This window comes from Choloepus didactylus (genome assembly GCF_015220235.1).
Source record: "Choloepus didactylus isolate mChoDid1 chromosome 25 unlocalized genomic scaffold, mChoDid1.pri SUPER_25_unloc1, whole genome shotgun sequence".
NCBI lineage: Eukaryota > Metazoa > Chordata > Mammalia > Pilosa > Megalonychidae > Choloepus > Choloepus didactylus.
In genome coordinates this window covers 6,526,088-6,538,178 of record NW_023637606.1, presented here as the reverse complement: position 1 = coordinate 6,538,178, position 12,091 = coordinate 6,526,088, and the positions used below count along the sequence as shown (strand labels likewise).

Below are 12,091 nucleotides of genomic sequence, written 5' to 3'. Positions count from 1 at the left end.
AGTTATTCCCAGATTCAATGGATTGGGAAAATCCCATGATCTTGAGCACTCGTGGGGAAGAATGTCACAACACCACACCTGTTTCTGGATGAATTCTTTGTTTATCTTTGCTTTTGCTGCCCATTTCACTGCTCTGGGGACTGACCTAATGAGCTGCCTCCCCACGGCACCCTCTTGGCTGGCTCCTTGTGGGTTCTACAAAGGAGAAGCACTGGTGGGAGAGGCATTGCTGGGAAGAGAGAGAGGTATTCTTTCCAGCTCCATTTCTGCTGTAGCAGGGATGTCACTCCTGCATGCCTCCAGCTGTCACTGGTTTCAGTAATGCCAGTTTCTTAGGCTTAAATGTGATTGTGACTCCCCATTATGGACAATCTCCGGGTACTTCAACATCCCTTGTTGGTTCTCTTACCTCTGAACCATCAGAGTTGGATTCAGTTCCCTTCCAGGACCCCAATATAATGCACTTTCCCACTTTAAGGAACCCTGAGCAGAGAACTGGCCCTTGGTTTTTGCTCACCTCAATATGTTGGAAGGTCAGGGACACAGGTTCAGACAGGTTAACATTTTTCTCCAAACCGATGGTACCACCCACAATATAGGAGTTCAGTTTCACTCCCTGTGTCCCTCTTCCATCACTGAAAAAGGATCCATTGAGAATATCCCCAAGAGATAGATAAGTGATAAATGCAACAGCACTCTGGTCTGAGAAAATAGAAGAGAAAATATTTCTTAGGGTTTCCATAGCTGGGGTAGGTGGGACACACGTGTGTTACATCAGGATCACAAGGCAAACATGATGTATAGACAAAATTGCCCTTGGAACTGAGCAACCTCGGCAGGTGAACTCACTGCCCTCCCCACTACGTGGGACCCGACTCCCAGGGGTGTAAATCTCCCTGGCAATGCAGAGTATGACTCCAGAGGATGAATCTGGACCCAGCATCATGGGATTGAGAACATCTTCTTGACCAAAAGGGGGATGCAAAATGAGACAAAATAGTTTCAGTGGCTGAGAGATTTCAAATGGAGCCAAGAGGTCACTCTGGTGGACATTCTTATACACTATATAGATAACACCTCTTAGGTTGTAATGTATTGGAATAGCTAGAAGTAAATACCTGAAACTACCAAACTCCAACTCAGCAGTCTGGATTCCTGAAGATGATTATATAATAATGTAGATTGCAAAGGGTGACAGTGTGATTGTGAAAACCTTGTGGATCACACTCCCTTTATCTAGTGTATGGATGAATGAGTAGAAAAATGGGGATAAAAACTAAATGACAAATAGGGTGGGATGGGGGGGATGGTTTGGGTGTTCTTTTTTCACTTTTATTTCTTATTCTTATTCTGATTCTTTCTGATGTAAGGAAAATGTTCAGAAATAGATTGTGGTGATGAACACATAACTATATGATCGTACTGTGAACAGTTGATTGTATACCATGGATGATTGTATGGTATGTGAATATATTTCAATAAAACTGAATTAAAAAAATTGTCCTTGGAAAGCCCTTAAATTGCCCATGCAATACACTACATGTGGTATGCAGTGGGGAATTTTATATATGTATATTTAAGAAAATGAACCATATATTATGAGGTCTATATGCAAAATACATTAATTGATATGTTATCAACATATGAGTTCTTAAACATCAAAATCAGAGTCACAAGGAAAGATGCTTGCCCTCAGAGGGGCAGGGGTTAAATTGGGTAGGCTGAGGAAACCCTGCACAACCCCGTCTTCCATCTTAAGTGGACACCAGGTATGTAATTAGGTGGGAAAGTATATAGATAACCCATTCAATTTAATTAGTTCTCTCTTCTCTCTCTTCCTCTATCCTTCTTTCCCTCTCTCCCTCTTTCTTTCTCCCTCTCTTCCTTTCTCCCTCCCCATTCTTCTCTCTCCTCTTTCCCTTTCCCTTCCCCCTTTCATGCAAATATAATTTAAATAACAGAAATTAAATGCACATATGATGCTTTGTATCATTTTACAGTGTTTCTCAAACTACAGTTATTTATATTCTGCCATCTCATTTTTTGGCCAAAGCCACTTATCAACTGTGTTAGTAGTTACTTTATTTTTAAAATCAACTTACTTTTAGATCCTTCCCCTCCCCTCCAATCTCATTCTCTAGCTCACAGTAAGGGGGTGAAGATTAATCAGTAGCTAGGTATTTTCTGAAAAAATGCAGCAGGCATTTCAAGCTCTCAAGGCAATCAGCTCTTTCTCTGTGAAATATTTGAGTCATGCATTTATTCATCAATATTTATTGAGCACCTATCATGAGCCAGTGTTACATGAATTTAGGATGCTGCAGTGAACAAAAGAGAGTCTCTGCCATCCAGGAGGTGATATTATAGTGGGAGTGAACAGCAATAAACAAAAGAATAAATTCAAAAATTATTACATGGTGGTAGTTGCTATGCAGAGACTTATTCTTTAAAGCATGGATTGGTAAACCATGGCCCATGAGCCAAATGCAACATGCTAATTGCTTTTGTAAATAAATAAACTTTATTGAAACACAGTCATGTTCATTCATTGACATTGTCTATGGTTGCTTTCATGCAACAGTGGCAGGGTTGAGTAGTTGCAATAGAGAACGTATGGCCTCCAAAGTCAAAAATAATTACTACCTTACCCTTTACAGAAAAAGTTTGTTGACCTCTAGGATAAAGGAAAATGGTGACTACTTTAAATTGAGTGATCAGAAAATCCTTCTCAAGAAAATGATCATCTGCCACCGTTGAGTGTTAGCTTTGCAATCCATCACATGAAAACAGGACATGCATCAGCCTGTCCCTTTTCAGAAAGTGTGTCAAAGTATCCTTATTTGAACCTCAGTATATGTCCCAAAGTACACAACCCTTAGTAAGTCCAACTTCATCCCCAATATTGCTCAGTCAATGACCAAGGCAGAGCTTTTAATTCCCTACTTTAGAAACTTTGAGGACTTGGTCCAGTCACGTAGAAATGAGATAAGGGTGCCTAGAATTTGGAGGTCAAAAGAATCCATCTTAGACACAGTACCTCTTGTCGTTCTGTTGATAGTGTGGGGGCAGTTGATATTCATTGTGTTATTTCCAGCTTCCAGAATGGTTTTCTTGCTTTTCTCATTGCACCTCTTGGTTTCATAGACTGAAAACATTAAGAAAGTGAGTACTGCTTTCCTTGCTTCTCATGCCTAAGAAACTTGTTGAAAACCCCCTTCACTGGAAGACCCACTATTGGTGAATTCATCTGCATGCACAGAAGGCCAGGTAGACCAGATGGCACTCCATTCCACATCTTTGTTTGGTGGGGATGAAAGGGTCTAAATGGCCTAAGAAAGTCACACTGGTCATAAAACCCATATTAAGAGAGGAGATGGCCATGCCAGGGAAGTAGAACTGGAGAGAGCAAGCTAAGCCTTTGCCACAGGATACTTAAAGAGAAAAAAACATTTATTGTAATCTCAGTAATGCATACAGAAATGTATGATGAGGGGGGGAAATGATTTTTAAAGCAAGAGAAGCTAACCATTTAAATGTGTTTCAAGGAAGTAGTTACCTGGCAAAAGATCTTTCCATTTGAGAAGAATCCCTTAACTGGACACTCTCAGTCATATAAATACAAAATCTGACAGAAGATAACCCTGACAACATTTTTAGTAAACAGTTTTTCTGTGGAGAAGTGAGAAAATTTTCCTAAGGGCTATGACAGAGACTGCTATTTGCCCCTGACATCCATTCGCCCTTTCTTTCTTTGGCAAAAGGAACTCCCAAAGTTAAGCCAAGTACAAGTCTTTTCCCAGCATTCCTTGCAGCTAGGTGGAAGCATGTAACCATTTTCAGGCCAACAGATGGGAGATCGGAGGAGTGGGCACTACAGGGGAGGGGCATGTCTCTACTTCTCTTTACCCATTCTCACTGGCTGGTAAGAGAATATGAAATGAAGGCATCCATCTTGGAGCACAAGACCAAGGTGAAGGCTGAGGATGGCAGAACCTGGACTTCCCATGGGAATTCTCCATCAGCCATTGACTCCCTATGCTCAAACTGCTAAGAAATAATTTTTTTTCTGTTTATGCTGCTATTTTAATCTTCATTTTGCCACAAAATCCTTTATCTTAATACTGAAACAAAATTCACATGGAACAATAAAAAAGACTATTATATAAGTCTCAGTCATACAAAAGGATTGATATCTTATAGTATATGCTCTTACACGTTAATGAAATTAAGTTGGAAATAAACAGAACTATAACTTGAAACACTCCAGATATTTGGAAATGAAGCAACACATTTCTAAATAGCCAATGGGTCAAAGGAAAAATCACAAAGTATATTTTTAAATATTTTGAACTGAATGGTGATGAAAACCTAACAAATGAAAATTTTTAGGATGCAGCTAAAGCAGTGCATAGAGTGAAATGTATAGTTCTAATTTGTAGCCAAATTTTTACCCCTAAATTCATATATTAGAAAAGAACAAAGGCTTCAAAGCAATAATTTAAGCTATAAGTAAAAAATATAGAAAATGAAAACTTAATTAAACACAAAGAAAGCTCTTTCTTCCTTTTTAATGTATGCATTTAGAACTACAAACTCCCCCCTCAATACCACCTTTGCTGTATCCCATAAGTTTTGATATGTTGTGTTCTCATTTTTCATTCCCCTCTAGATATTTAGCAATTTCTTTTGCAATTTCTTCTTTGGCCCACTGATTATATAGGACTGTGTTGTTTAACCTCCAGATATTTGTGAGTGTTCTGGATCTTTGATAGTTATGAACTTCTAGTTGCATTCCATTGTGGTCAGAGAATGTATTTTGAGTAATTTCAATCTTTTTAAATTTACTGATGCTTGTTTATGCCCAACATATGATCTATCCTTGGAAAGTTCCACGAGCACTAGAGAAGAATGTATATCCTGGTAATTTGGGGTGTACTTTTCTATATATGTCTGTTAAGCATAGCTGATTTATCATATTGTTTAGGTTCTCCATTTCCTTATTGGTCTTCTGTCTGGATGACCTATCTATAGGAGAGAGTGTTGTATTGAAGTCTCCCACAATTATTGTGGAAAAACCTATTGTTTCCTTCAGTTTTGCCATTTTTTGTCTCATGTAATTTGGAGTACTTTGATGGGTGCATAAACATTTATTATTGTTATTTTTTCTTGCTGAATTGTCCTTCTTTGTCTCTCATAACATCCTCAGATTTAATATCTTTTTTACCTGAAATTAGTATTGCTACCCTTGCCTTTTTGGCTGTAGCTTGCATGGAATATTTTTTTCCATCCTTTTACTTTTAATTTCTTTGTGTCACTAGGTCTAAGATGTGTCTCTTGTAAAAAATATATTGATGGCCCATATTTTTAATCCATTCTGCCAATCTATATCTTTTAATTGGGGAGTTTAATCCATTCAAATTCAATGTTATTACTATGAAGGCAGTTCTTGAATCAACTGTCTTATCTTTGGTTTTTATTTGTCAGATCTATTTTTCCCTCTCTCTCTTTATTTCCTTTAAGGTACCCTTACTAAGACTCTTCAGTTTCGTATGCTTCTCCAGACCACTCTCCCCCTTTTTTTTCTAAGCCAGTAGAGCTCCCTTTAGTAGTTCTTATAGGACAGTTCTCTTGTTAACAAATTCTCTCAGCATTTGTTTGTGAAAATTTTAAGCTCTCCTTCAATTTTTGAAGGAGAGCTTTGCTGGATAAAAAAATCAGATAAATAATGAAACAATTGAAGAAGCTAGAAAATGGTCAGCAAACTAATCCTAAAGCAAATAGAAGAAACAAATAACAAGGATTAAAGCAGAAATAAATTATATGGAAAAGAAAAAAAACAATAGAAAGAATAAATAAAACCAAAATTTGGTTCTTTGAATAGATCAACAAGATTGACAAACCCTTAGCTAGACTGACAAAGTCAGAAAGAGAGAAGATTCAAATAAATAAAACAATAAATGAGAGGGGTGATATTACTATGGATCCTGAAGAAATAAAAAAAAATTATAAGAGGATATTATGAACAACTCTATGCCAACAAACTAGATAATTTAGAGAGAATGGATAATTTCCTTGAAACACTTGAATGATCTAGACTTAACAGAGAAGAAATAGAAGACCTCAACAAACCAATCACAAGCAAAGAGGTCCAGTCAGCCATCAAAAAGCTTCCCACAAATAAATGCCAGGGCCAGCAGGCTTTACAGGGGAATTCTACCAAATTTTCCAAAAAGAACTGACACTATTCCTACTTAAACTCTTTCAAAAAATTGAAGAAAATGGAACCCTACCTAACTTATTTTATGAAGCTAATATCACTCTCATACCAAAACCAGATAAAGATGCTACAAGAAAGGAAAAACTATAAGCCAATCTCCCTAATGAATATAGATGCAAAAATTCTCAACAAAATACTTGCAAATCAAATTCAAAGATACATTAAAAAAAATATACACTCTGACCAATTGGGGTTCATTCCAGGCATGCAAGGATGATTCAACATAAGAAAACCAATCAGTGTAACACAGCACATTAACAAATCAGAAGAGAAAAATCCAATGATCATCTCAATAGAAGCTGAAAAGCATTCAACAAAATCCAGCATTATTTTTTGATAAAAACACTTCAAAAGCTAGAAATTGAAGAAAACTTCTTCAATATGATAAAGGGCATATAGAAAAACCCACAGCTACTATAGTACTCAGTAGTGAGAGACTGAAAGCCTTCCCTCTAAGATCAGGAGTGAGAAAAGGATGCCCACTGTCACCACTATTATTCAACATTGCGATAGAAGTTCTAGACAGATTATTTCAGCAACATAAGAAATAAAAGGCATCCAAATTGGAAAGGAAGAAGCAAAACTCTCATTATTTGCAGATGATATGATCTTATACTTGGAAAACCCTGAGAAATTGATGACACACCTACTTGAGCCAAAAAACAAATTCAGTGAAGTGGCAGGATATAAGATTAATGCACATAAGTCAGTAATGTTCCTATACAGTAGAAATGGCATAACTGAAGAGGCACTCAAGAAAAATATTGTCTTTTTCACTTCAACAAATGGGGCTGGGAGAACTGGATATCTATATCCAAAAGAATGAAAGAGGATCACTACCTTACACCCTATACAAAAATTAACTCAAGATGGATCAAATATCTCAATATAAAAGACAGAACCATTAAACCCCTAGAAGATAATGCAGGGAAATATCTTCAAGACCTAGTATTAGGAGGTCGCTTCTTAGACCTTACACCTAAAGCACAAGCAATGAAAGAAAAAAAATAGATAAATTGGAACTTCTCAGAATTAAAAGCTTCTGTACCTCAAAGGAATTTGTCAAAAAGGTAAAGAGGCAGCCAAATCAATGGCAGAAAATATTTGGAAACCATGTATCTGATAAGAGACTGATATCTTGTATATATAAAGAAATCTTACAACTCAATGACAATAGTACAAACAGTCCAACTATAAAATGGGCAAAAAATATGAAAAGAATTTCTCTGAAGAGGAAATACAAATGGCTAAAAAACACATGAAAAAATGTTCATCTTTCCTAGCTCTTAGGGAGATTCAAATCAAGACCACAGTGAGGTATCATCTCACACCAAGTAGAATGGCTGCCGTTAAACAAACAGGAAACTACAAATGCTGGAGAAGATGTGGAGAAATTGGAACTCTTACTCATTGCTGGTGGGACTGTATATTGGTTCAGCCACTCTGGAAGTCAGTTTGGCAGTTCCTCAGAAAACTAGATATTGAGTTACACTACGATCCAGCAATTTCACCTCTCAGTATTTACCCAGAGGATCTGAAAGCAGTGACATGAAAAGATATTTGCACACCAATGTTCATAGCAGCATTGTTCACAATTGCCAAGAGATGGAAACAACCTGAATGTCTTAATCAGATGAGTTGGATAAACAAAATGCAGTATATACACATGATGGAATACTACACAGCAGTAAGAAGGAATAAGGTCATGAAACATATGACATGGATGAATTTTGAAGACATAATACTGAGTGAAATAAGCCAGATACAAAAGGGGAGATATTGTATGTTACCACTAATGTGAACCCTGTGGAAAATATAAAATGTGTCATATTATAAAATATAGGGGACCTAGAGATAGACAGCAGCTAGGGAAGGGGGAATGATAATCTAATAAGAACAGACAAGATATTGAGGGTGATCTTAATGATGTGGGAATGCTCAGGTGTTGACTATGGTTCATTAATTTTCTTTCTGTATGATAGGAGTATATTGGAAGGAATGAAGTTATTTCAATATATTTTTTCCCATTGTTTTGCTTTATTTTGTTTGGAAATGTTTTTTATTTGATAAATAAAGTAATTTTAAAATAAAAACCCAAAGAAAGTAGAAAGAAGGAAATAATAAAGAACAGAAATCAATGAAAAAGAAAATAGACTAACAATGAAAACATCAACAAAGCCAAAAGCTGGTTCTTTAAAATGATTGACAGATATGGGAACTAAGGAACTTCCCCAAAAGAAAGGGAATTAGGGATATTCTCTTCCTTTCCTTTTGAGGTTTAAAACTAGTAAACCCTCTTAGATAGTTAAGGATGGTCCTTGATGAGGTTTGCTGGAATGAAGGGGCACCAAGGACCTCAGAGCTGACCTTTCCCTGAGGAAAGAGGTGTCTGAACCAAGAACCAAATATCTGCACCCAGGTATAGACCATTCTAGTGCCATATGTAATGGGGACAGGATGCAGCTAAATCAGTGCTTAGAGTGAAATGTAAAGTCCCACCCATGGTGGACTGGAAGATGTGGTTGCAATTCCTTCTCATCAGAACAATGGAAGCAGGAAAGGGAAAAGAGCTGGTTTATTCCCCTGTATCTTGAATATATATTTTGAAAGCAGAGCCCCTATCATCTAAAATTCAGTGTGGAAAATCTGTAACACTGAGAGCTAATTTTACTATTCATAGAACCTTATTATTGCCAGGACCCAGAGCTCTTCATGGTGACCATTTTAAGAATCTGCTCAGCATTTCATACCTATGCCAAGGTCAGAATTTTCATGCTTTCCTGGAGAAGCAAAACTTTCATTCCATATGATCAATTCCACCTGCTGAAGTAGTTGGGAAGCCTTTCTTGCAATGTCCTTTTTGGTTCCATTGTTCCTCAGATTTTGCTTCCAAAGAAATAAAATTAATTAGGTAGAAACTTACTGAAACTCAAGAAAGCATAAATATGGGTAGGTGTGATTGGGTGATCCCAGAAAGCAACAAAATGTATTAAGATGCTGGACTCTGTGCTGTCAACCTAATTTGTGTTTTCTCATTTATCACAGATGGCAGTACAAAGGGCATATCATTAGCCCCATTTTGCTTATGAGAACATGAAGGCTTAGAGCATGACACATCTGGAGCCTACAAAGAATACATTTTGGAAAGGAGAGGTGGAGGGAAGGATTGGGGATGAGGCTCTAGATATTTGATGCAGGTCTTTGAATGACAACTGAGACTAAGTTGTCAATCTCAGTGCTATTGACATTTGGAAACCAATGATCTCTAGTTTGTGGATCTGTCCCATGCATTGTAGAATGTTTAGCAGCATCCTTGGCCTCTGTACTGTAGATATTATAACACAGCTTCCCCATCATTGTGACAGCCAGAAATGTCTCAGATGTTGCCAATATTCAATGAGGTAGGGAAAAAATCACTCCCGATTGAGAACTGCCTATCCTGAAAGTCATACAAATCCATGCTTGTTAAAGCAAGAGAATTGCATAGTAAGCATGGCCAGCTGTTTCCCAAACCCAAGCTCTGCCACACTCACCCAAATGTTCACTGATGAAGATGATGGTAGCTTCACACTGGTGTTCTCTAGGAAAGAAAAGTAACCATTAAAATGGAATGTGGGAGAGGAAAGCGCCCATCTTACATCCCTTATTTCTCTCACCCTCAAGTTGGGGCTTACCCAAGGCTTCCACAGCTCATCTTAATTCTGTTCGAAGAAGCCTAAAATGTCTATTATGGTATAATTTTAAAAAGTAATTAGGATGGGATCTTTGGTTCAATAATCCAGTCAACAATATTTATTGAGCACCTACTAAATACAAATATAATTCCAGGTTGTGGACATAGGTCAGTAAAAGAGTGCCCCTCATGGAACATGCAGTCCAGTAGGAAAATAATTAATCAAACAAATTACAATTGAATAAATGATTGCAAGGGTCCAACATGGTTTTAAGAAATAGGATGGAGTGACTCAGGAGTTGGTGTTTATTGATTTAATAATAGAGAAGCAGTATTATTACCTGCAGTTTTCTACACATTATGGTATATAAAGTACCTTGGTAGACATTATCTCATTTAAAGGAACACAGAATGTTCAAGAACAGATTATGTAGCATAATAGTTGATATTTATTGAGCCATCCTAGGTGTCTAGCAAAGCTCTAAGCATCTCATATGGATTAATAAACATAAAAGGTAGGCAAGGTTAGCAGGTTTCTAAAATGTTTCCCAATGATCCTGGTTCTTTGTAATCATGACCTTGTATAATCTAGTCCCCTTCAGTGTAGACTGTAACTAATGACTCACAATCTAATGAATAGTTGAATAGAATACAGCAAACATGATGGGATGTCACTTCTGAGACTAGGTTATAAAAGACAGTGACTTCTGTCTTGTTCATACTCTCTTTCTAACATGCTTGCCGTGATAAAGCAAACTAAAGAGTCCTACATATCTAGGAACTGAATAAGCTTCCCACCAACCACCACAAAAGAACTGAGTCCTTCAAAGAAATGAATCATCCCAGCAACCATGTGAGAGACCTTGAATGCAGATCTTTCCACAGTTATGCTCTCCAATTAGATTAGACCTCAGGCCTAACCAACTCACTAATTGCAGATGTGTGAGACCCTGAAGCAGAAGTCCCAGCTAAGCCCAGCCCCAATTCCTGACCCACAGAAATGGTGAGATAATAATATGTGTTGTTTCAAGCTGCTAAATTAGAGTAATTTGTTATGCAGTAACAGATAACTATACAATAGGTACCATTATCATTCTCATTTACAAATGAGGTTTATAGAAGTTAAGTCGTTAAACAAAAGTCATTTGATAAGTGGTAGAGGCAGGATTGGAGTTTGAGTCTATCTAACTCAAAACATTGAATTTTACTGGGATTGAATAAATAAGAAATTAGATTCTGGATAGTGAGACCAGGTTTCTCATTGTCAGAGAAAGAAGTCACAAATAAAGAAAGAAGGAAATCTAGAATAACCCCTGATGTTGGACTGGAATCAGAGGTACTTTGTGAACTTATTTTTTGTGCATATAAAGATATATAGACATAGAAATTGAATTTAAAGTGAGTGAGAGACAAACAAGTAAAGAAGTCCAGTAGAAAACTAGAGAAGTGGTTTTGGAAGTCCAGGAAAGAGACCCAGACTGGGGATAATAATTTGTAAGGCCTCTACCTAGAGATGGTGATTGACATCATGACTTTGGATGGGACCTTCCATGAAAATATCATCAAAGACAACAAAGGGATGAAGGACAAGTCCAGGACAGAGCCCTGCTCTCTTACCATGGCCTGAAATTGGTTGAACTCTCAAAGGTTCTCCCCCCTCTTTTTCATGGTACTATGAGAATTTGGAGGTTCTTACCATAACACTCTTGATCATTAAAGTCAATGATAGTAGCCAATAAGTTGAATACAGGATATTTTATAAGACAGCTGCAGTGGAAACTTCCATCTGTATTTTTACAGTATGCTTCAGGCTTGCAATTTGCCAGCCCAGTCTCACACTCATCAATATCTGTGAATAAGAGAAAATACTGTTTTTCATTTTTTGGAACTATACCTTATTCCCTTGCCCATGGGATCCTTACTGTCCAACATTGTTCATAAATTCACACAAAACATCTACTCTTCTTGTATAGAACAATTCAACACTATAAAGGTGACAGTTCTCATTAAGTTAATTCATAAATGCAATTTAACACCAATAAAAATACCTAAAAACTATTTTATGGAGTGAGAAGAGATAACACTTTCATAAAGAATAGCCAGAAGAACTATGAGGGGGAGACTAGCATTACTAGACATTA

At 37.1% G+C, this 12,091-nt stretch overlaps 1 protein-coding gene across 4 annotated transcripts in view; it reads right to left on the bottom strand.

Moving 5' to 3' along the window:
• The window catches only part of LOC119525220 (putative adhesion G protein-coupled receptor E4P), a 51,152-nt gene that overhangs the window by 25,576 nt on the left and 13,485 nt on the right, over positions 1-12,091 (bottom strand). For all 4 annotated transcript variants that reach the window (XM_037823824.1, XM_037823826.1, XM_037823827.1 and 1 more), the window contains 5 exons: positions 11,647-11,799; positions 9,811-9,857; positions 9,028-9,163; positions 3,038-3,145; positions 518-702 (listed from right to left, as the gene is read on the bottom strand). In XM_037823824.1, coding sequence (XP_037679752.1) covers positions 518-702; positions 3,038-3,145; positions 9,028-9,163; positions 9,811-9,857; positions 11,647-11,799 — 629 coding nt within the window. The remainder of the gene's footprint in view (positions 1-517; positions 703-3,037; positions 3,146-9,027; positions 9,164-9,810; positions 9,858-11,646; positions 11,800-12,091) is intronic.